The following is a 25,104-nucleotide window of genomic DNA, read 5'->3' on the forward strand; positions in this document are numbered from 1 at the left end:
GACCTTCCGCCCCTCTTCATGATGTCCCCAGCGTTGTACCCTAGATCAGAGCTTCTGCAGCATCACTGTTGTCTGCCAAAAAGCTTGAAATCCTCCTTTCCACCTCACACAACCACAGCCACTGATTATTTCTCTCAGGGCCTTTGATGCTGCTGAATAATTCAACAAAATTCCCTTTAACCCGTCACAGCTTTCAATGAAAGGGGACCTCACAAGCACCGCTGCGTGGTGCAAGGCGCATCGGTGCCATGAGCAGGCAGTGAGCGTGTGGCAGGACGGCCTCATCAAGGACATCATCCACAGGGATGCAAAGGGAGGGGAAAACACTCTCAAACAGCCTTGTAGCAACACGGTGTAAAATCAGGCAGAGAAATTGTCCTTGACCAGCCGCCTCTCTGGGCCCCGCTTCACGGAGCCGGCATCAGCAAATGGGCTCTTGTGTGAATAGATCTGTCAAACCCCACAGCTCTGCTCAGCAATTCCCACCCCAGCCCTGCCTACTCACACTGACATTATTTTGGTACTTGACTACATTAAAGGTGCAAGCGTATTCCCTCTAATTTGCTAAATTGACAAATTTACTCCTCCCAGGAGACAACTTCATCTCCACCTTCACCCTCTTCAGCCTTGAACGCTCCGTGGGTAACATGAAGGTTTTTTCCCTTAATTTCTTCTCCAGGAAAAAAAAGGGGGGAGGATATTTTATTTGTAGTGGCTTAAATTGTCGTGTTGACTACAAAAATCTCATCACATCAAAGGCTGATCCAATAGGGCCTATTATTCCAGTAATGGATATCTTCTCAAGGATGAGTGGATTAGTACAAAGGGAAGCATGAGTGGGAGAGTTGAAGTGACAGGTCTGAAACAGATGGGTCTGCTCACTGGGAGCGTGCATCAGTGCAAGGAGGCAGAGAAAGCAGCAGAAGACAGTGCTGCTCTGAATTAGGATGTCTGCTGTGCAGGACAAGACAAAACATGATACGTTTCTCATCTTGTCAGGGGATACAGCTCAACGCACCCATCTCCAGCTGTGGGGATGCGGTGCGGAGGCTGGTCCTCACTCGCCTGGTAAATGACACAGCTGAGCTCTGCTGGAACCCTCTGCCTTGGCTTCACAGACTTGTACGGGATGTAACTTGTGTCCACGATGAGCGCAGCACCAACCGATGGCCGGGGTGGAGGGAGGTTTGCATCCTCATCCTTCCCATCGCCAGGTAGCTCTCTAGTGAAATGCACCTGCGAAAAGGTGGGTGCAAACTCAGCCAAGACCATCGCAGAGTTGTCGCTGCTTGATTTTGTCCTGTTGTTATTCTGTTCTCCTGAAGCACTTACAGCCAATTGCCAGGGCAGAAGTTTATCAGATTGCAAGCTGATGCTGGTGCAAAAAACACCATTCCCCTCTGAAACCCAACCAGAAACACATTGAAATGCCCTTTGAAAAGAAATCCAAGCTCATAATGTTGATGGAAACAGTCACCTGAAAGGAAACAGACGTTTTTCAGCAGGTTTTACAACTTGGGCAATTGAAAACCCCACCAAGCATTAGGATTTTTGTTCCCGTGCCAGAGAACCCGTCAAAGACTCAAAACCATTCCCTGGGAAACAATGCCAGCACTTGATAAATGATCCATGATGGCCTAACATTTCCATCAAGGGCAGGATGAGAAGAACAGCATGACTGGGGCTCTTCAAAAGCCAGACCTCAGAGCTGAGAGAGGATTAAATCCTGACACCACTCTGATTACTCCAGAAAGGAATCAAGCCAGGAGAGATTGCATCCCCAGTGCAGCAGCATCCAGACACACACGTGTGAAACACCACAATGGAAAGGTGCATCACCACTTGTACAGAACAAGGTGGTTTTCACCTGAACATCAAGGATCATTGAACTCCTCTGGGAGCACAGGAAAAGGGATGTCTCCATGGAGCAATGGTTTCAATTCTCATTAGGTCCTTAACTGCTGGTTTCATTAGGCTGCCTACAGACAAAACATAACTGCTCAGTGGCTATTGCCCACTGAATAGCAATTGTGGTTTATTAATGCTCTCCCAGCTGTAAACCTGTCAGTGAAATCAGGTTAAACGTGCCTTGTGAAGTTTCCTCCTTCCCAAAGAGCATGGCAAGCTGATAGAGCAGGGTTTGACATCGACTCCCCTATAAAAAAAAGGAGGTTTCATGCAGTTTAATAGCACCTGGAAGTGTGAGAACTTGCCCCACAATCCAGGCAGACCTTTTCCCATAGGAGCTCTTTGAAACCTGTGGAAGTTATAACTTTGGTGTTTGTTTTACAGGAACAATCTACAGCCCAAGAGCCAAGACCAAGGCCATAACCACAGGAGAACTTGGATTAAGGGTCTCTTTGGAGCTCAGGACTACTAAATCCTCTTTAGTTTTAAAGCTCAGCTTGCAATGCAGACAGACCCTTAGCTTAATGTGGTTAAAGGCTCCCCCTGAGCAGCCATAAATTGTAATTGCCCTGCTAAAACTCATGGCACATCCACTCCTAATTTCCTCATATGAGATGTAGTTCTCTTAACCCTAAGCACCACCCTTATTCCTACAACTGTTTGAAGGCTTCCATGCAGATGATACACGTTGGATTAAAGTTCACCTGCACAAGAGCTTTATCTTTCTTCTTCTTTGGAGAAGATAATTCCAGTTGATTCAAAGCAGCTTTTATCTCAACAACAGGATCTTGCTTAAATTAGGGTAAAAGTTCTGCCCAAATCAGTATTCCTCTGTTTCACTCAACCATTCCCTAGAACCCCTTGGTCACTGAAGAGCTTTTCAAGTCATTTATAGCATTCACTACACAGTTATTAAGAGCCACAGACCTGTAGCGTGGTTCAGTCTCTGACATGTTTCTATGTCTTTATTTCCCCCATGTTTCCATCAGCGATATCTAACCAAGCGCCCTCTCCCTTTTCATCCCCTGCTCAATCTATTTGCTACCATCCTTCATGGCACAGCACATCATGTTTCCACAGCACCTCCCATGCCCGAGCCCGCACCAGCCGCTCGCTCTTCCATGATTCACCCATAAAAGCCAGCCCTCAACGCTCCCACCTCTTCATCTTCCCATTACACGGAGGAGAGCCAAGGTCAGCCAGCTGCAAATGAGGTGTTTGGAGGCAAAGCGTGACGGGGGAGATGATTGCTTGATGAGCATAAGAGAGGCAAAAGGGTTTGGCTGTGTCTCATTCATTAGATCACCATCAGTTGCGCAAGGAGAATTAAGGGCAGCGCAGTGACGCTCCTCTGACCAGCTCCCGCATGTCATCGATGCTGCCACTAAGGCAAAAACAGGCAGGTTACACACATCCTCTGACTCCTGCTGTGATGAAAACCTTGGGAAAGAAAAGAAAAACAAACGAAAAAGCAGTGATTTTCATCACAAAAGCTCTGGATTTTCCGCTTCCTTACAAAGGGCGAAGGTTTGCAGGCAAAGAATGTGAGAAAAAGCCTCAAATTGCCCAGATCAGTAAAAATATATTTTTCCTGTGCAAGCCTTAGCAATCTCAGCAAAGCAGATCTGCCTTTGAGACCCTTTCACACACCCTATTTCCTTACATGCATCTCACAGCTATTCCCACTGCCCCAGCATCCCATCACAAAGCCTTATGGTGCAGCCTGGGTATGGACCCAGGAAGCTGCTGTTGCCCCTCCAAGACCAAGTATCTGCCCTGGGCACCTCTGTGCTGATCAAAACCAGTTCCTCCCCAAAATGAGGTGGTTGATTTACCCCTGAAAATCTGGATAATGGAGTTCTTGTCCTCTTGACAAGAGTCATTGCTCCATACCTGTAACCTCTGCACCTTTATCCCCCTAAAGTGGTCAAAGGACATAGGCAGCATCATAGAAGGCATCTAATTGAGATGAGTTTAACCCAAGAGAGCCCCTCACCTCCCTGTGAAAGCTAAAACAAGCAGGATAGAAAGGATTAATACTCGCATAACTGGCACCAAACAACCACAATGCAAGTGAAAAGTTCAATTCAGAGTGAAGGGAATACAGAAAAACCACTAAGGAATAAAAGGCAAGAAAAATCCATCACTTCAGCAGGTAAATGAAGGTAAAGAATTAAAACAAAAACTGCTTCTGCACTCTTCTGAAGTTTCTAATCCATTCCCTGCCCACTAGGGCTTAACCCATAGTTTCTTGTATCATGCAATAGAAATCCAGAAACACAGAAGTAAAGGTTAGGAGGAACGTGGCTTATGGAGAATAATCCTGCACAGAATACAAGATACAACCTCATGGAACAACAAGGTCATGTCTGGGGAGTGCAACATCCTAGACTGAGAAAGAAGCAAAGAGAAAGAAACAGAGGCTCAGAAGGCAAAGGAGAGTTCTCCCTATTTCCTGCATGGACCGTTTCAGATCCAGCCTTTCCATGGCTGGGATGGTGGCTTGGGCAGGTCAGGGACGTGCTGGGGCGCACAGGAGAGCTGCCTCATTTGCAGACACTGAGGCTAATGATGCCAATGATGCCATGCAGTGCTCGCATCTTTAATTGCTGCTTCTCCACTTCCCGGGAAGCCACATTACCCCAGTTACTCCAAGCAATATTTTCTTCCTCCTCCTCGCCAAGGAGCAAGCCCTCCCTCACATCAAGTGCTCCCAGGGTTACCTAATGCCCATCACACCCGTGCCAAGGGGAACGGGCTCATTTATCACTTATTACTATGATTAACTTGTGTTCAAGAGCCCCGGGAGAGCCTCAGGCTACAAATGCTTCCAGAAGGGGAGAGCTGCCGTGAATTAAGCCATGGACACACCAGTCCTCCCTGCCTGTCACATCCACACGGCTGCTCTTCCACTGCCTTGTGGAACACAAGTTACACGAGCCCTCATCACCCAGGGCACAGCAGCAGGTCTATGCTGCAAAGCACATTGTGATCTTCCCCCTTGTAAAGGCAGCATCACAGTGAAACAGCATTTGTCTTGCTCCTGCCAGACCTAAAATCAGACCAAACCTGAACAGCCTCAGAGATGCATTCCTATTCAATAACTACATCTTCAAGGAGCGGAATACAGCAAACCCTCTTTGCTTGCACCCAACACTTGAGAGTCAACACAAGCTCCTCAGCAAGGGCTGCCACCCCCTTCTGTTATTTTCCCCTACTTAGTGGAACATTCTCTTTCTGTTGTTGTTTGTAGCAGTGTGTTTATGTATCTGGCTGAGGCTGCTTAAAATAGGACAAGATACCAGGCTGCTGGGGATGGAAAACCGCTCTTGCACATCCACTGTTTGTGTTGTGAGAAGCTTTAAATCCCACCTCTCCGGTGGGATGAAATAGATGCTGCTAAGCCAGTTTCTAAAGTAGCAGGCAGCAAGCTGACACTATTTTAAGAGTGAAAAAGCGGATTTAATCAAACTGCTGCTATTTTCCCTTCTCTCCGTTCCACAATTTGTTTTAGGAAGAACAATGTTTTCAAAACTCTAAAAATAACCTAAAACACTTCAGCCACGTTTTGGGCTCTTACAGCCCCAGCCCCAAAGCACTCATGGAGCTGCAGCAGTTGTGGTGAGCTCCCATCCCAAAGGTATCAACCCCAGGGCAGGTTGCTGCTTCACAGTGCTGCTTCGTGCGTTCCCATCTCCTCTATGGCACTGGAGGGGGCAGAGGAAGAATGGCTTCACCTTGCAGATTTCAATGCCCACAGTCTCCCAGAGGCACAATGTGGAACCAAAACCCAGTCCTGAAACCTCTTCTGGGATGCTGGACGGGGCTTGGAGCAAGCTGCTCCAGTGGAAGGTGTCCCTGCCCATGGCAGGGATTGGAGCTGGAGGAGCTTTAAGGTCCCTTCTAACCTGGCCTTGAACACTGCCAGGGATGGGGCAGCCACAGCTCCTCTGGGCACCCTGTGCCAGCGCCTCAGCACCCTCACAGGGAAGAGCTTCTGCCTAAGAGCTCATCTCAGTCTCCCCCCTGGCAGGTTAAAGCCATTCCCCTTGGCCTGTCCCTACAGGCCCGTGTCCCAAGCCCCTCTCCAGGTTTCCTGCAGCCCCTTCAGGCACTGGAGCTGCTCTAAGCTCTCCCCTTCAGGAGCTTTCTCTTCTCGAGGCTGAGCAGCCACAGCTCTCCTCAGCAGCCACAGTTCTCACTCCCCAGGTCTCACCATCACTGGCTGGCAGCGATGCAGCCGCTGTGATTTACAGTGGTTGGCAGGCACAGTCACTGGGCTCCTCTTTGTCCCCAGCAGCATCCAGCTGTGTGGCACCGTGCAGGGTATCCACACATGGGAGGTTACTTCAAGAGCTCCCACGGGACAGTCACTTATTGCTCTCCTGTGACTAACTGTGACACTTCTGTCTAGCAAAGCAAGCACGAGCCTATTTTAATGGCCCTTGAAATTGGATGTGCGAAATGAAGTACAGTGAATCAGAGGCCAGCTGAATCTGTGATCTGTGAACGAGTCTTCGCTTTTCCTCCCAGGAAGATGAATCGGGATCATTGTTTTGTCAGTGAAACCGCATCAGCTGGGAATCTGGCTTAGAAAATGGGCTCTCTGCTCCTTGCTGAGCCAGAATTCCCACAGATTTGTTGCTGGGGTAGATGAGGACCATGTTTGCCTGAGTGACAGTGAGGTAAAATGACAATCCAGGAATCTATTTTTTTCTACACATAATATCATCCATATGCACGAGTGATTACTCAAAGGAACACATGGATAAGGGAAAGAACCCAAATGCATCGCTACACAAATAAAATCATATTTGTGGAGGGGAGAAAGAAGTCTTGCAGACAGACTGAAAACCTGATTTAGGGAGAGCCTGAGCTGTTTTGTGGTTCTGGGGGTGAAAGATGCTGAGGCTCTTCCATGGATGCAATCAGGATTGCACTTGGATGCTTCTCTGGAAACACCAGGAGCTGTGGGAATGATTTAAACTGCATTGAGAGGGGTTGAGGTCGTGCAAGAGCCTTTCACCAGATGCAAACAGCAGTCTGGAGGGTGGGGAGCGCTGGATGCATCCCCTCCATGCCCATCCTTCACCTGAACACAGAACCACCACAGCCGGGGCTCACCCCCAAAGTCATCACGTACTGCTGTTTATGCATCTCCTCTCATGTTCACTTCTTAGCAGCAGGTACCTGTGGCTTTCCATGATGATCCCATGGGAAGCAGCCATTCGCAGGCTGTGACACACACGGAGCTGATACTCAAGAAAGCCCAAGCCAGGCCTGACTTACCAGAAATGCCTTCTGATGGGGTTTAGCTGCATCCTCAGACTTGGGATCACCAGTGTATTTGCAGGATTGCTCTACACCGTCAGCCCTGGCACTGCGCAAAGGGAGAGGAGGATGGATGCTGCACCGAGCTGCTTCTCAGCTGGGAAAACCTGGGGCAGCACAGCAGACAAAACCAGGGAGAAAATAAGGCACCATAAACCAGCTCGGAGCAGAGATCACCCCCCTCTGCCCCTCTGCTTTCATTAACTTCAGCTATTTAGGGACAAACCTGGGTCTAATGCTACCATGTCTCCTTTCAGTTCGTGATGCTGCTTGGCACCCTCCAGCTGATCTCACTGCTGTCCATATGGAACAGAGAGGAAAATCACCACTAGATCCTATGAGAGACCACCCCTGTCACTAGAGTCCGGTACAAGCACAACTCTTGATCCTCCTAATTAAAGGTGTGAAGTTAATTGGCATAAATTTGCTCCTTGGACTTTATAGGGCGGCAAATGTCAGTGCTGCTTACCCCTGTTCTGGAGCCCCTTGCTCAGGCACCAAACCAACCCCAGCACGTCTTTAATTAGCACCTACCTGCAGACAACCTCGAGGGGAGAACGTTCCACCTGCAACAACAACAGAGGGCCTTTGCATTCACAGGCTGGGCTGTAGCTGAAACCGAGGAGAGAGCATTTTAACATCAAGGATGGAGGGGTTTAAACACTGAATTAATTCTCCAAGGGAACAATAAACTTAATGAAAGCTTCAGGTCTCCCCATCTGCCACGAATGTGCATTGCAAAGGTTTCCTCCTGGGTCACGTCTGGCTTTTAGCAGTAGGTTCAGGAAGCATAGAACCACGGAATAGCAGCTTGGAAGGGACCTCAAGGAACATCTGGTCCAACCTTTCTTGGCAATGCATGACCTGAGCTAAATGCCCTAGCACCCTGCCCAGCCAAATCTGAATTGTCCAATGTTGAGGAATCCAGCACTGGATATTACTCCAGTGGCTGAGTGTTCTCATGGGGAAAAATTCTCCTCTTGTGTCCAGCCGGAATTTCCCTGGGAATAACTTGTGCCCATCACCCCTCATCTTTTCGATGGGACTCCTTGTACAAAGGACTCTAATATTGTTCCTGGTTAGGATGCAGATATAGTATTTCAGAGCAGGATGAGCCCAGCACGGTTTCTGCAACACACAGTGTGGATTTGCAGACCCATTTAGGCCACACAAAGCTTTTACCCCTACATAAGGACAGTTATTAGGCCATCAGCAGCGTGCCATTCCAGGCCCTCCCAAGTCCTTTCGCAGATCACGCTCCCAAGCCATTCCTGACAGCACCCAAGAACATGTGGGATTTCATCCTGACTTTTGCCTTGCCTTCTGCTGCCGAGCTGTCTCCAGACATGGTGTGTGGGCACTGCCTGACAGGCTGACAGCAGCAGCATTAAAGCGTTGCCTTGTTGACACCGAGGTGCATGTCACAACTCCTCCTTGGGAGCGGTGAACAACCACATCATGGCAGGTCCCACACAGCCCCACGGGGACCTCACATGGCTGCAGCTCCAGCATGAGCCCTGGTATGCAGGTTAAACCCATCCATGCGATGCTGCTGGGATGAAGCTTCCATAGGCCATCCTGCAGCGTGGACCAGGAGATGCTGGGGTTCTCCTGTGGGAGCCAGCAGCAACACTAAGCTCTGCTTGAGTTTGGCTGGGTCTGCACCTTACATGATTTCACCTATGATCCTTGAGGTCCCTTCCAACCTGGCATTCCATGGTTCAAGTACAATTCCAAGTCCTTAATCTCACAGAGGCAGATTTGGCACTGAGCTAGAATTAACAGCAGTGCTGGACTGCAGCCTCACACTGAATTACACCCCAAGAGTGCTTCTACCAAACAGCTTCACCATGGCACAGTGATGCTCCTCCAAGAACTGAGCTCTGATGTGGGCTTCCCTTGTCATGGAACACTAGGAGATGTTCCTGGGCTGCTCCAGGGACAATATATCTTTCTCCCAGGAGATACGGACTAATGGAAACTGGATGGCATGTGAGCAATCTGTGACCATACAGAAAAAGACCAACTCCACAACAGTTTTTCCATCATTAATTATTCACCCAAGCAGAGGTGCAGCTCCTTAACAAGGCCCCTGCAGCATCGCATCTCCGAGCCTGGGACACAAGCCAGACCCCAAGGCAGCGCATCCATGGGATGCTGTGCCTAAACTCAGATCCATGGCAAGGAGATGTGTTCAATTACAGCACTCTTCAGAGCTGAGCTAACATCTGAGCAGAGCTTCTCTGCATGACATGCATTAGCTCAAGCTGAGCTGGCTCAGAGCTCCCTGCCACAGCAATTTAAACCCATCCCAGCTCCTGAGGACTCTGAAATAAGTAGAAGTCCTTTAACCAACCCCTTACAACCTGCCCAGGGCAGGTCCTCAGGGTGAAGAGCACTGCATGAATCACCCCAATTTCTGGTCCCCAGCCCTTCTGATACAGGAGATGGGGTCTCATTGCCCAGCACAGCCATGGATGGCTCTTAAACATCAGTGAGTGACTGGGTTGAAATGACAGATAATAAACAGGAGCCTGAAATGCCCCAGCGAGCTCCAATCACTCTCCAAAATAGCCCATCTCGAGGAGTTTGCTATTAGATACCAGCAGGACAACTACCTGATTGCAAAACGTGGGATTTAATTATAATATAAATATATATGTAATCATTAACATATAGTATTTAAAGCACACAAGACAAAATACAGCTGGAAATGGCCCTGTTCTCCATGCGGAGACTGGAGCTGTTCAGCAGCACAAACACCGCTGCCCGCAGGGCACTATAGCTTGCAGCAGCAAGGGGCAATAGCAGTATCAAGACCCTGCTGTATGGTCCCAGCATCTTGCCTGCTTCCAGAAAAGGGATGGCAGGAGGCCAAGACAGGCAATATTCCCAGTAAGAATAAAAAAGTTACACTAAAAGCATTCATCTTCCTCTGCAGAAAAAGAGCCAAATTCCCTGTGGAATCATTCACAGGAAGAGCTGAAACCAGCCCTGGTATTTTTGCCCATTTAATGTGTAGACATTTCAGCTACCTTCTGAAAGGCATTAAAGGCACATGGGCAAGGCAAGAAGGTGATAAGTGTTTAAACACACCCTGCTCAGCAGGATTTCATCCCCATGCCAGGCTGGAAACATCTGCTCCCAGTCACCTTCAGACACAAGGAAGGGACAGGCTGTGCTGTTCGTCAGGATCAAGTCACCACTTGCAATAGTACATTCACATCCCATTGCCATTTACGTAGGGGTTTCAGGAGGGGACACGCAGGATGACACAGGAGGAGTCATCAATTCAAAGAGGCAGGCATTAATCCACTCAGTCCAAATCCCCACCGCGAGGCAGGCTGCAGTAACCAAGGCGCTGCATTTGCACTTTCATCTTGGTGCCCCATTTTCCTCTCCCTGCACTCACCACCAGCTCTCCCCATGCTCAGATTCCCCAGATCATTAAAAGCAGCGTTAGGAACGGGGATGAGCAGCGGGTGCGAGTCCAAAAAGCTCATCAACATTTCTCCGCACTGACATTTCCAGCCACAGAAGGAGGAAAACCTGCACGTAAGAGGTGTGAAGTCAAAGCCATAATCAAATTTAGCTATAATGAGAGAAACTGAAGAGGTTTTTGACATTCAGAACAAGATTAGCAGCTCCGGGCACAGAAGAAAGGCAGCATTTCCCCTGCTTTAATGAGTGCATCGTGCAAATCACATCTCAAACCCTTCTCCCCAGTCCTGGGCCCCATTCAGTCGATGTGGTGCTGAATTCTTACAGCAACGTGCAGGTTGGCTTGCAAATAAAATCACAGAGAGCAGCTTGGAAGCATCAGTGCAAAGAGCGGCTGAGCACGGGTCCAGGGTGCAGCGCAGGCACACAGCACACCCCTGAAGCTCTAAGATATTTAGGGGTTTGCCATTTGGTTCCCCGCCTCACAGGAGATACAGAAGATGCTTTACAGAACCTCTGCCTCCTTCAGGCTGCATCAGTGTGCAGGAGAGGACAGGGATGAAGGGTTACACCATCTGCTGCCGCTGTGTGCTGCCTCGGATGCCTCCAAAATCTCATGCTCCTGAATCATCCCAGAGGCTGAGGCAACTTTACTGAGTCCACAATGAAAGAGACTTCAGCTGAATCAGATGCCAGGCAGTAACTGCTGCCAGACCCAAGTGATGGGCTCTCAGGGGAGAAGGCAACAAGCAGCAAGGAGGGACCACAGCAGGAACAGCCCCAGCCCTGTCAGCATCCCTCCCCTCCTGCAAACAGGAGCTCAGCAAGTTGGAAATCCTTCCTTTTCTCCCCATGAAAGAGCAATTCGATCCTCCAGTTTAGCTCAGATTCAGCCCTACCTCCAAGGATGATGGGGACACAGCAGGAAGAGGAGTGATTGATGAACTCAAAATGAAGTATTCATTTAAGATGAATCATTAGCTTAAATTCCATCCACTCCAACAGCTCCCACAGTGGCAGAGCCAACGTACAGGCAGTCTCCCCATAAATATTATTCCCACCTGGATCCCCTTTAACATGCCTGCTCTTCCACATCTTTTGGGCTAGAATGTATACTTGGAGAATGGAAAAACCCAGATGAACACAGCTCAGCTGCTGGGCCTGTGGTATGAGGAACACTTAAATGAGTTACTTTACATCATTTACTCTTCCCCATCATTGCTGCAGGGTGACCCCTGAGTGACAAATGCCCACTTGGAAGAGAAAAGCATCCGTTCATTGCAGAGAACAAATTAGAGGGCAAAGGTTTATAGCCCCAGAAGGATGATGGGCAATGCCTCATCCTCCAGCATTTTGTGCCCGGGGAGGATCTGCTGGACACGGGACCGGTTTAAGTTAAGGCCACAGAGCAGGAATGAAACCTTGCTCTGTTAAAACTGGGCGACCCCAAGCATTAAGTTTTAAAAGGGACTTAAAAATATAGGAAGGTTAAATTTGATTTATTTTATGTACATGATCCTCCTGTGTGGAAACAACTGGGAGCCGTGTAACTGCATTTCCAAGCACTAAATTCAGAGCAGCCACAAGGAGCACAGATGCACAGCGAGCAGGCAGGAGGGAAAGCAAAGTCGTTTTTAAGGAGATGGGAATTACAGGCTGGGATTTACAACAGCTATAGAAAGTTCCATAAATTATCACCTATCAATTCCTTCCTTTCACTGTTGGGGCCAACTGGATGGCCTTAAGGTCCTTTCCAACCCTAACTATTCTATGATTCTATAAGAAAACCTCTGTCTAGCTAAAAAATGGGGCTAGAAGGAGGGAAAGCCACACAAATCTGCATTAAAGGACAGCATTAAATGAGCTATCTTATAACAGAAAGGTACAATGGGCACCATTGGATGGCCGAGACCAATAGATGAGTACAAGAGCTATTCAAGCTACCTAGATTGCTGAAAAAAAACCTAATAACCCAAAGGCAATGTTCTGTCTGGTGCAGCTGGTACTGTGTGCTGTAATCTGGTCATTGACAGCACATGAAGACTGGCTTGGAGCCCATTTGTTCTACTACAGCTTCTTTTTTTCCCCATCCAGAAAACGTAATTACATCTGCTCCTTGGGTAAAAAATGACCGCTTTGAGTGGTTCAAGGCAAAGAGTTTCTTCCCATTCCCACTTGTAATCAGTCACCAGGAGAAATATTTTCTCCGAAGATCTCTTCAGGAACGTGGAGTTATTTTTAACGTCAATAACTTGGTTATTTTGCTCCAAAGGATGAGGGAATTCAATCTGGCTCTGATAGCTTTAAAGAAAGTGTTTCTTCCCCCTCCTTCAGGGAAAGGAGCTAAATGCTTTGCTGCAGAAAAACGAAGGGAGGAAGCAGTTTCTTTCCCCCTGAGCTGCTTGATACCAAGAGGCAGTCAAACCCATCCCATTTTCAGGGCTTGTAGTTTAAGGGAAAAACCTGCGGATCGGAGCTGTGGGAAAGAGAGAGCGGAGGAAGCAGGGGTTTGATGGGGTTTTTGGGAGGCAGATTGAAGAAATACCCCTGTGTCCAAGCAAAACCAATGAGACCTCAAGACTGCATCCATCAGAGAAGACATGCATTGATTTCCAAAGCCGGGTTGGACGGGGCTTAGAGCAAGCTGCTCTAGTGGAAGGCATCCCTGCCTGTGGCAGGGGGTTGGAACTGGATGAGCTTTAAGGTCCTTTCCAACCCAAACCAAGCTGGGATTCTATTATTTAATTGCTTAAATTATGCCATGTTCTATCTCCATGTTATTTTCGTCCCAGATCATTGGCTTTGGTGCTGGCTCAACATAAAGTCAACAGTTTTCCTGCTGATCCTTTGGGTCAAGCCTGTAAAGAAGAAAACACAGCAAAGAAACTCCAAACCAAGGGCCTCGAACAGCTGACAGAATGCTGCATGCCTCTCTTTGCTGCAGGGAAGGATCAGCTTCCCTCTTTAGTGCTGCCTATTAAGCCATTACAAACAATTAAAGCAGCAGAGGGGAAGAGGATGGAACGATGGTTTGCAGCTCCCCAGCCTGCCTCTCTGCCCCAAAGCATGAACTTCATAAAGCACAAATCTCCCAGTGGAAATCCCTTCGGCAATTGATTTCCTGCTCCTGAAATAGAGCAGGCAGAGTCCTGCCTTTCCTGGGGAGAAAGGGGACGTTTGCCTCCACGTTTTAATGTGTGCCTGCAGTGTCAAATCTCCCCCTGCCAGGGGGTTCCTGCAGGAACGTGTTTCCATAGGGCGACATCCCTCTGGAGGCGCACGGGGAGCATCGTGTGAATGTGAGCCTCAATTCCCCATCCCAGCTCTACCTTTGCTTACGAGCGGGTCTCAGACAGAAATGCACAGTGGCTGTTTCCCAAGGGCAGGTAATTACCAGCCCATTTTACTCTTTATCTATTCTCCCTTCCACAAAAGCAGCATGCCTGGGATTGCTGCAGAGTGGAGCAAATAGCTCCATCACGGGTAGGAACACCTAACAGCCAAGACAATACAAACGCACTTACAGCCCGTCCCACATCTCCTGGGCTCGCTTGAATGCTCAACAGTTCAAAAAGCCACCTTGCTGTGCAATCAGAACATGAATAATGGGTGCAATCAGTTGCCACACGAGCTCCTCTTGACAGGCAAAGGAGCTGGGGCAGCGGCAGAGACCGGAGATGTTCCAGTACCAACAGTGATGCTCACCCACTCTTTGGGTCACTTTTGATGTTTTATGTTAATGACACGTCTCACACACCCCAGTTGCGTTTTCTCTTCTGCAGTCACATGAAAAAGATCCCCTGACCATAGAACAGGCTGGGTTGGAAGGGATCTTCAAAGCTCTCCAGTGATGCAATAAACAGGGACATCTTCAAGTCGATTACTCCATTTCTCACTACTTTCTGCTCAATATCATTTTTCCTTCATACACCATCAAAACAGAGCTTGTTTCCAGCATGAAAAAAAAAAGCCCATAAACTCTGCTACTGATTTCAATGTGTTCAATAAAACTTCGAAAGCTCCACTATTCAGCTGCCCCAGGGCAGCAAGGAAGGGAAAAACAGAGAAGTGGGAACACCAGCCATGGGTAACAGCATCATATTCTGCCCCTTCTCATGGATGTTTTCATTTCCAACCCAGAAAATCCCCTGTCCCTCCTAGGGAACCCTGGATGCCCCACACAATGAGAAGGAAGCCAAGCAGGAGTGCTGAAAGGGGAAAACAGGGGAGATGCTACAACATTCCAAAAGCTCTTCTCGCCTTCAATCCTGGCCAGGTAACAAGGAGATTCAAAGACTCAAAACCAAAAAGCAGCCCAATTCCTGCACAATCTGACTGCTGAGCCCAAAACCCCACAAGAGAATAGGCCCTGCCAGTGCCTGATTGCAGCGTGCCGAGCTCATCATACCCTCCCTGCAAGTCAGGATGTACTGGAGATGTGTAATTGATTGCAGGTAACCTGCAGGGACACACAACTGCTTTGCAGTAATCTAGGACTCAGTAAGCAACACGAAAAGGTTATTGATGCACTTGGGGAGTGTTTCTGTACAACATGTGCTCCTGTACCTCCTGATATCCGAGGCAGGGAAGCAGATCCCTTAACATTTACAAGAAGCAAGCAATTTCTATTACAGAAAGAGAGAGAATCGTCTTCCCAGCAAGGAGCCTGGGTGAGGGCTCGCTGAAGTCAGTGGGAATGGGCCATTTACAAAGAAATCCTTTGCCTTCAAGTGGAATTGAGAAGTGGATGGAGATGGGGAGGTCTCACAGAGCCTGAGCGTGCTCCTTGTGGGTAAAACAGCATTAATGTCACTGAGGATCACTGGTGTTCAAAGTGGAAAGGGTTAAGTGGTCACAACTGAGCTCTCCAACGCCAAACACCTTGTCCTGCTCACTCAGCCAACAGGATTCCCTGTGTGGTCCAGGGAATTTTGTGCTTCAGGAATCATTCCCGGTGGAAAGCACAGAGGTTTATCTCTAGTTCTTTTCTTTATCGCGTGTGGAACATCTTCTCTATGGCATGGCTCCTTATAGTGAAGTTTGCATCAATAGGATATCTGATGGGAGCCTCATTTCCCCCAGCTCTCCATGAAAACCTCAGACAGTGACCTGGCACCTTCAGTTCTCCAGGGAATTGGATTCTGGGGCTTTGCTTTGGGGTCCAGATTAGATTTTAAAGAGACAAAAGCCAGATCCCACTGACCGTTATTGCTCTCCTGGTTATTTCTGATGCACACACTGAACCTATCCCCTTCCTCAGAGCCAGATTTCCCAGCTATATCCATAACCACAGGGTGCAAGGAGCAGACAGCACCGGCTGTAAAACTCACTTTGCAGCAGTATCTTCCCTTTTCCTTACACTTTTCACTGGGTGTTTCACAGCACACCATGTCCCACACCTCGCTTATCCAGTTTTCCCTTTCTCCATGATGCTGACACATCCAATACATATCATGCTCTTAAAACTGAACTTTCATCAGCAAGTATTTAGCCACAAGAATGACAATGACCTATTGAAGTGGAGCAGGCTGGTATCCATTGCACAAGTGAGCTGTGATAAGTGATTGCAGTCCAAAGCCATCGATAGAGTCAAGCTTCACTAAGCTCAACTCAGGCCTCCTGCTTTTCCCTTTTTCCCCTTAGAATAATCAATAGTATCATACTTGTACTCCTCTGTGTTTGTCGGCCTGAAGAGCATATGGAGAAAGAAGCCAGCTCTGTATAACAGCACTAGAAAACATTGTGCCAGAAGACAGATTTCATGTGTTGAGGGGTTTGAAGCAATGAATTCTGTACAAAATATGATATCGAGGTGAAGATGAGTCGTTCCACTGCCATAACACAGGAGGGAGAGGGAGCCGGAGTGAGCAAAGCAGCAAAGGCATTCAGCAGCAATTTGCCCTCTGATGATTAGGCTTTTAGGCCAGAGGAGCTCTGCTACTTAAGCAGAGGATGCGACACATTTAGCTGTTGCTTAGAGATACTGGAATATATTGGCCAGAGCCTGCCCCTGGGTGAGCATCCCTGAAGGGTTCAGCGCTGCTTTCCCAGGGCTGTGTCACAGCCCTATTGCATCTGCGCTGTTTGCAAAGCCTCAGAGCTTTCAAAGCAGGTCAAGCAGTGACAGAAACGGGGGCTCTTGACAGGTCAGATGTCATTAATCAAAGTGACAACTCATAGTACCTGGAAGTGGCACAGACACAAAGGGCTTTAAGCAGCTGTATAATAAGCAGTTAATAGCACTTAAATAACATCTAGCTCCTGCATGGGATGCTGATGGGTTACAGCACTGGATTACACATGTATCCTAACACAGCCCTTGTCTGTCACCAACACAGTGGGGATAGGGACCCAGGAGAAAAGCAGAGCTCTACCTGCCGACTCACACCCCTTTCTCTTCCACCCCATTAGAGCGACTACCACCCTTGTATTTCTCTTTCACTCCAGTCCTTTTAAACTAGGATTCCTCCTCTGGAGCAAGGCTGTTTGAAGCCGGACCAAGAGGGAAATGAAGGTGTTTAAAGAAGCTGCTGTTTAAAGTGTTCCTTCTGCACTCTAGGTTTCGTGGATACATATAAATTGCAGTGAGAACGACAGCATGTCCTTGCTCTTACAGTCCCCAGGTAAAGTGCCAGGGCTCTGCTCATCAGCACACAGGCACTCCAACACCATGGGCCCCATGGGGCTGGGGATGTCCAGGGTCTCCAGAAGCTGCTGGGAATGAGCTGACCCATCGCAGGAGCTTCCCAACCTCCTTCCTGGCTTGCAGGAAGGGAACAAACAGCTCCAGCTGCCCACCATCACCCCCCCGCCCCGTGCTACAGCTTTCATTCCCCATCACCTCTGGTCTGAGGAAATTACACAGCATTTGCCTTGATTGCTCCCCTGCAGAGGCAGAGATGGGGCAGTCATTGATGCGTCCCTTGCCTGACAAAAACACGCCAGTTATAAGTGAGACTCAGGACTCCGATTTTCTTTCGAGCACTCCCGGTACCACTTTGCCTTCCCTGCAGCCTGTCAGCCGTGTCCCGGCTGCTGCATCCACTGCAGTGACTATCACCATCCAAAGGCACTGTCCCCAACGAGGTGCAAGGGGCTGCTGCAGCTTAGAGTGCCAGGCAGCCCTGATGCCGCCCCAAGCACTGCCAGCACCACAGTTATCCGTAGCTCCAGGATGATGGATGGCCTTTGTCTGGAGGCAGCAGCCCATCAGCTTTATGAAGGCAATAAAGCACCATTGATTCAGCATCACAAGGGATTTCCCTCCCTCACATACCACCTTTTCTCTCTGTTTGCACAGCTGACTCGAGCTGCATAGCGTGAACACGGGTTTCAAAAGGCAAAGTCCACCTCCGTGGGGTGGATTTGCCTGGAATAGAAACTGTCCCTCTTGTGCTGTGCTGGCAATGGAGCTGCTCACACAAGAATAAGTTCAAGTAGCCCAGAGGGAAAACACAGCTCATGTCCTTTGGAACAGCAGCTTCAAACTAGGGCTTGATTTTCCAGGGCTTTGTGCCACCGTCTATAATCAAGTGTAAAGGACACCAAGCCAGAGAAAACAAGATGAATAAAGCATCCCCTGCAGGCACTCTGTTTCTCATCATGCCACTGCACACAGTGTGACCGGGCATCAGCTCTGGTCCGACCCAGAACAGACACAAGGGGAAGATTTTCTCATCGCTGATGGACGTTCTGCTGCTGCAAAGGGATTTCACGGGTGGATTTAGTTCTGTTTGTAATTGTCCTCCCCAAAGCAGGTGAGTTTGACTGCGAAGCTGGCAAAGGAATGAGGCGCGAGAGCAGCTTAAAGCAGGCGCTGGGAAATTGTCTGGGGATAGAAAAGAAATCAAAGCCCCCCTGCTCACAGCGTCTCTGACAAGGTTGTTTTAATCAAGCACATCCTAGCCTATGGATAATGAGAAGGCAGCCAGGGAGGGATGTAGCCCCAGCTACATCCATATACATAGCCCACCCTGCAGCCCTCAGGTCCCATCTCCTTATAAGCATGTCCCTAAACACACAGCACCCAGGCACAGGGCCACAATTCCAATGTAACATCGCTTAGGGAGTGAAAGGACAGCTTTTAATCTCTCCCATGGACCCAAGAGACGTGCTTTACGCTGAAAACCAGAAAGCCACAAATGCAGCATGCTTTTACCCCCTTTTGCTGTGAGGAATAGTTTGAGCTCAGTGAATTCACCATCACGTTCTACTGAAGTTCTCCGTGTTCCAGTATTTTCTTCTCTTTGACAAAGACAACAGTGGCTGCTGGAAAGCTGCCTTCCCCCTGCAGATGTGTCATAACCTCACTTCCCTTACAGCTGCTTACAAGCTGTGCCAGCTCTCCCAAAACAGGCAAGAGGATGGTGAAGCAATATCATCACATCATCCCTATACATCTTCTTGGGCAATCTTTAAAGTCCATTGTATTTTGCTCAGGCATAAGCACTGGCTGAGACACAGAAAATACCTGCGAGAGTTGTACATGGGGCATAAAAAGCCTGCTGAAAACTCAGTTGTAACCATGGCCTTAAGGAGGTACCTCCCTGAGTGCAATGAAGTGTTTGGCTCCCACCCATTCACTGCCAGAACAGGGTAAACGCCTGCAGAAGAGGAGCAGAGTCAAGGGCAGCTCTTGGCTACAGGGCTCATGCAGAGGAGCCGACCTACTCGGTTGAATGCCCCATCAGACTGGTGGATGCATTTGCTCTGCCTGGTATAGAAACAACGCTCAGGCAAGCCGCAGGTGGGAAATGCATTTCAAAGACCACAAGAGGATCGAAAGACCTTTGTTTCCTTTCCCTCTTGCTACAGGGACACAAAGCTAAAGTGAGCTTCCCCTGTTGCTCGTTTTGTTCTATAACCTGGGGTCCAGCTTCACAGGACTCCTGCATCTCACGATGCGCATCCAAAGGATTCAGTTTCATTTCCAAAGCTGGACCAGGGACCCAGCTGGGAAAAAAAAACAGGCTAGCCCCCCCCAAGCAGCACAGATCTGGCAAGGTACAGCTGCTTATTTGTTCATTTTGAGCGCTGCAATGTTGTGTATCCTCCTCCCGCTCCCTCCCCCTGTACACATTTGCGCATCTCCCTTTGTTAAACCAGCCAGTGCTCCCTGTAGCAGCAGTTTAACCCCCCCCTCCCCTCCTCTTCCCACCCATCCACAGCTTGCCAGCCCTGGGTGCTGCTGTGCCCCTCAGCATCTCCCTCATTCCTGAGGAGCACAGCCCTGCAGCACCAGCTGCTCCCCAGCATCACCCGATTGACTATTTAAATAGCCCTGCAGAGAGAAAAACTTTTTCCCCCTCCCTTCCCTGCTGTGAACAAGTGCTGATTGCTCAGGCAGGCAGCGCACACGCAGAGCCACCGTCTCGATGTGATCACAGATCGGCAGCATCCCAAGGACCCTTCTCCAACTCGGAGCAGAGGGAAGAGGCTCAGCAGTGCCAAGCAGCGGGTACCGGAGGTGCGGGGGCAACGGGAGCCGCTCAGCAGGTAATGGGCTCTTCAACCCTCTCTTCCCAAGGCTTGTGGTCCTGCTCACTTCAGTGCCGTGTGACAACAGAACGCGAGAGGAGGGAGGCATCGCCCTTGGCAGAGCCTGGGGACCAGCTGCCAAATCTTCCATCTTCGCAGGGGGTTGGGTTGCTCCTTCACTTCCCTGCGGAGGAATCCTTGGAAGCGTGGGGCAGGCGATAGCGGTGGATGTGGTAGCTGCTACAGGTGGGGTAATGCTTGCTTTGACTTTAAAGCGGGTTTGCTTTCAGGGCATTTCTCCCCCCCCCTTCCCTAAATAATCCTGAACTTTTGGGATTTCCAGGTTTGTCCGCCCCATCTGTGCCATGTTCTATGTGCTGCCACAGCAATTTGCACAGTGGGGATGGACTTCATTTTGAATAAGATCATGACCATGTTGCTTAAAGAATTACTTAAACTACAGGTTAAGCCCCTTTAACCTTTAGCTTGGAAACACTCCTTGAACTCTATTTTTCCCCCCTCCTTCTTTTGCCAGGGGACGTTGGGAGCGTCAGGAACTTCACCGTGTGAAATCTCAGTCAATGCAAGGAGTGGGAACGCGACACAAAGGCACTAATTAAACACTGCAACGCTGCTGCTCCGGCATGGAAAAGCAAGCGCTGTGGAAGTGAAACAGCATCCGCCCTTTCAGACCTCCTGTGAATAGCAGACCAGGCACCAAGCTCCCTCCCTGACCTCCTTGTTCCTGCAGACCCAGGAGGACTCCTGCTGCAGACGGTTCCACTGGAGACGCTTGACTTCCCCAGCAAAGAAAAGCCAAAGCTCACCGGGATGCTCTCCAAGTTCCTTGACTGATGGCAGGAGTTATAATCCTCATTTCTTTCATTCATGGAGTGTGTTTCAATAGGGCTTTTTCCTCCTGACCACTTCAAGTTCTGACTTCTCCAATGGTGGGTGACAGCAGAGGTAAGTTGTATGGCCCATGCTGCCCCACAACCCACTCCTTGGAAGTCATCCACTTCTCAATGGAGTAGCAGCTGCTTCTCATGCAAGAAGAGGCTCTCTTCTGGGCTAGCGAGGCTTTTAATGACCACCCAGGGTGGTTTATGACCAGGAGGCATGGGAAACAACTCTCTTTGGGACGATCCGAACAGCACCTGCAGCAATGCAGGCAACAGCTGCTACCTGGACAACAGCATGAGCTTCAACTTAACCTTCCAAGAGCAGGCAGCCGATTTCTACGTTGTCCTCCCCGTGATTTACTCTGTGATCTGTGCTGTTGGGCTCACAGGCAACACTGCCGTCATCTACGTGATCCTCAAGGCCCCCAAGATGAAGACTGTGACAAACATGTTCATCCTGAACCTTGCTATAGCTGATGACTTGTTCACACTTGTCCTGCCCATTAATATTGCTGAACACCTCCTTCACTACTGGCCCTTTGGAGAAGTCCTCTGCAAGGTCATCTTGTCCATAGACCACTACAATATCTTCTCCAGCATTTACTTCCTGACAGTGATGAGCATAGACAGGTACCTGGTCGTCCTGGCTACAGTCAGGTCCAAAAGGATGCCACATCGCACGTACCGAGCGGCCAGGATTGTCAGTTTGTGCATCTGGATCCTAGTCACCATCATAGTTCTCCCTTTCATCATCTTTGCCAACGTCTACATAGATGACCTGGAGATCAAGAGTTGTGGTCTCAACTTCCCCAAGCCCGAAAGGTTCTGGTTCAAAGCCAGCAGGATCTATACCCTCATCCTTGGCTTTGCCATTCCAGTATCCACCATCTGCATCCTCTACACCATGATGCTCTACAAGCTAAGGAACATGCACTTGAACTCTAATGCTAAAGCCCTGGACAAAGCCAAGAAGAAAGTCACTATCATGGTCTTCATAGTCCTGGCCGTGTGTCTCTTCTGTTGGACCCCCTTCCACTTGGCCACCATTGTGGCTTTGACCACTGACTTGCCCCAGACCTCCATGGTCATTGGCATATCCTACTTCATCACCAGCCTAAGCTATGCCAACTCCTGCCTGAACCCATTCCTGTACGCTTTCCTGGATGACAGCTTCCGGAAGAGTTTCCGGAAGATGCTGGAATGCAGAACTTCCTGAACAACGGATTGAGGCCCAGATCCCCTCCCTCCCATGGCTTTGAAGGGCAGCTTTGCAGACTAAGGGGTGGTCAATGAACGCACAGTGTTCTTTCTTTCATTTACATGGAATGGATGTGTTTGTGTCATCCCCACTCACATGGTTTGTCCTGCTTACTTGCAGCTCTTGCCTTTTCCCTCTCTGTACCTCCCAATGTCTCAAAGCACCATTTCTACAGCGTTAGTTTTAATCTCACACTCTGAAGCGTTAAGGGCAGAAAAGGTCCTTTTCAGAGGCACATCTACTGCACTGTGGTCCTTTATTGCCATCTGCTGTACGGCACAGACAACTGGAGAAGGGTTCTCAGACTAATATCATGCTCAGTCCTTAACGGCTGTTGTGCAGAGGATTGCTCCATGGAGCAGAGCTAATGAGCACTTCCAATGGAACATCAATAAACCGGACAGAGGATGCCAGATGGGTATTTGGACAACAAACCATTTTCACATCCACGTACGTGCGTATGTGTGTTAGGGCTTTGATTTTGAGGGATGTCTGGTTTCCACCCCAAATTCCCTCATTCCTGAGCTGTTAACACGAGTGGAATTTAAACCAAAAGCAAGACTGGGGTCTTGTGTGTTAAACACCATAAAAATACTAGGGAATGTGTGTTAGAAATTATTTTTAACTCCTTGTTCCTGTTAAGTGTCAAATATCTATTTATTTAAGAGTGAATAATGAAATAAACCTCACAAGAAAAAGAGAGACTGGTTCTTATTTCACCAGAGAAAACTGATGCTGCGTGTCCCATGTCTTTGCTATGTATTACAGTCTACCCACTGTAAAATGCTATAGTCATAGAACAGTAACAAAATTAAGGTGTTTTGGAAGCCACAACTCCAGCAAGAACTGCAGTGACTGCTCCTTCTCTAACAGGTAAAGAGCAAAAGCACATCCACAGAACCAGGACCTGAAAGGAAGAATCACAAACACCGTACTGAAAGCTTCAAGGACCACTAGACCCATGGTGGCAGAGGTGAGCAGGGCTCATCGCACTGCAGGGTACATGTTACTGGTTTAAGGAAGGCTGTCTCAGCTAACACCTTTCTCTCCAGCTTCCCCCAGGTCCACAAGCACCAAACTGGGCTCTTTTTTGCCCAAATTTCACCAGGAAAACACAGAAATAAGTAAAACATGGGGCTACAGACAGGTCTAGACAGCAGCTGTATCACACATACCAAAGACAAGCTACCTGCAGCAGTCGTCCAAAGTCCATCCAGAAAACGGAGCTGGAGATAGGACCTGCAATATGAGGCCAAAATCCATGCAGGAGACAGTGCTAGAAGCAAGGGTCCCTCCAAGAGAGCTGGGTTGGAAGGTGCAGGGCTCATCTTAAATAGCCTCCTGGAGCAATGGGTGAGGGTGAGACACCAGGTGAGGCCTCTCAGGGCAATCAAAACCTACCAGTGCCCTCAGACACCAAACCTGACCTTCAACACAGCAGCATGGCGATGTGCTTCTTCCCCTTTGGGAAGCTGGAAGAGATTTGTGCATACACCATCACTTGTGCAGCCTTCCCCATATTGAAGGGGTTAACTTTGGAATCAAAATGAAGGAGGCATTCCTCCACATTGAAACTTGCCCAGGAATTTTTGATGCCAAATGTAACATTGCCTTGCTGTAATGATTGAGAGCTGGATCCCCAGTCTCAGCCAGCCTCATGGAGAGCAAACCACAGTGGTGGGACCTTAATCTATCATCTTAAACCCCAGGTTTAGTGCCCACTGAGCCAAGTGTTATGGTTCTTCTCTATTTCCCATCAGCTCCACCTTGCAGCTACCCGCAAACCATGTGGAAGGTGTCCCTGCCCATGGCAGGGGGTTGGAACTGGATGAGCTTTAAGGTCCCTTCCAACCCAAGCCATTCCATGGTTGTATCACCTGTAATTCTATGAAACACAAGGATTATTCAAAGCCTGGTCCTGGCAGTGTGTGCGTGTTTGCACATGGAGGTGTGTGGAGTGATGCTTAGCAAGCCCCAGCCACAAGAGGAACGACAGGGAGGGAAGAGATCAGCTCTAATCAGAAGGTGCTAATGGCTCTCAAGAGGTGTCTACTGACCCAAGGAATTTGGGGAAAAGGAGGAACACCTGGCAAATAGGGGACCGAGGACCATATGGGTGGTTAATTCCGGAAGGAAAGCTGGGTGCTGTGGTCCCGGCTGACCTTTATGGGGAAGGAGGCAGGTCCAGCAGCACACGAGGGATGCAGAGGTGTTGCATGACCCCCCTTGGAGCAGACCAGGGGGCTGAGCCAGCCTGAATGGAGGGGGGTACCCACTGCTTTAGCAGCATTGCCACCTGCTGGCAACGGGCTTCCCACATGGAAAAACATCAGCGCAGAAAACTGCCTCAAAGGATGCCGCCTCGCCCAAACTGTCCAGTTAGGTCTGCAGGAAAGGCAATATGTTTTATCAGGTGGAAAACCTGATGTATTGCATTCAGTGGACTTTTCGAGGGTAAGTCACCCGTTCACACCTGACATTATCCCAGTTAAATCAGCAGAGGGACTGTCACAGAGGGGCTGAGGCTGGAGATCCCCCAGTCCAACCCCTGCTCAAGCACGGTCACCTAGAGCAGACTGCCCAGGGCTGTGTCCGCTTGGGTTCGAATGTCTCTGAGGATGGAGATGTTACAGCCTCCTTGGACAACCTGTTCCAGTCCTTCACCATTCCCACAGTGATTTCCTCCCCCATGTTTAAATGCAATTCCCCATATTTCAGTTTGTGTCTCTTAAACACCAGTGAGATGAGTCTGGCTCCCTTTTCCCTGCACCCTCCATCAAGTATTTA

The 25,104-nt window shown here is 49.0% G+C and overlaps 1 protein-coding gene and 1 long non-coding RNA gene across 2 annotated transcripts; one reads left to right on the plus strand and one right to left on the minus strand.

Moving 5' to 3' along the window:
• Positions 1 to 1,759: 1,759 nt before the first annotated feature.
• Positions 1,760 to 23,645, minus strand: LOC134175806 (uncharacterized). Its single transcript, XR_009969147.1, has 3 exons — positions 23,493 to 23,645; positions 7,198 to 7,346; positions 1,760 to 3,335 (listed from the first exon to the last, which is right to left on the minus strand). It is a non-coding gene; the product is annotated as an uncharacterized LOC134175806 (long non-coding RNA).
• On the plus strand, positions 20,072 to 23,017 carry NPBWR2 (neuropeptides B and W receptor 2). The gene is made up of 2 exons (XM_062642110.1): positions 20,072 to 20,175; positions 20,693 to 23,017. Exon 2 carries the CDS (start codon positions 21,277 to 21,279, stop codon positions 22,273 to 22,275), a length of 999 nt encoding a protein of 332 aa, XP_062498094.1. The 5' UTR covers positions 20,072 to 20,175; positions 20,693 to 21,276; the 3' UTR covers positions 22,276 to 23,017.
• Positions 23,646 to 25,104: the final 1,459 nt, after the last annotated feature.

The sequence above is a fragment of the Pezoporus occidentalis genome, unplaced genomic scaffold, assembly GCF_034315485.1.
Source record: "Pezoporus occidentalis ecotype Australia unplaced genomic scaffold, CSIRO_AGI_Poc_V1 ctg70, whole genome shotgun sequence".
NCBI lineage: Eukaryota > Metazoa > Chordata > Aves > Psittaciformes > Psittacidae > Pezoporus > Pezoporus occidentalis.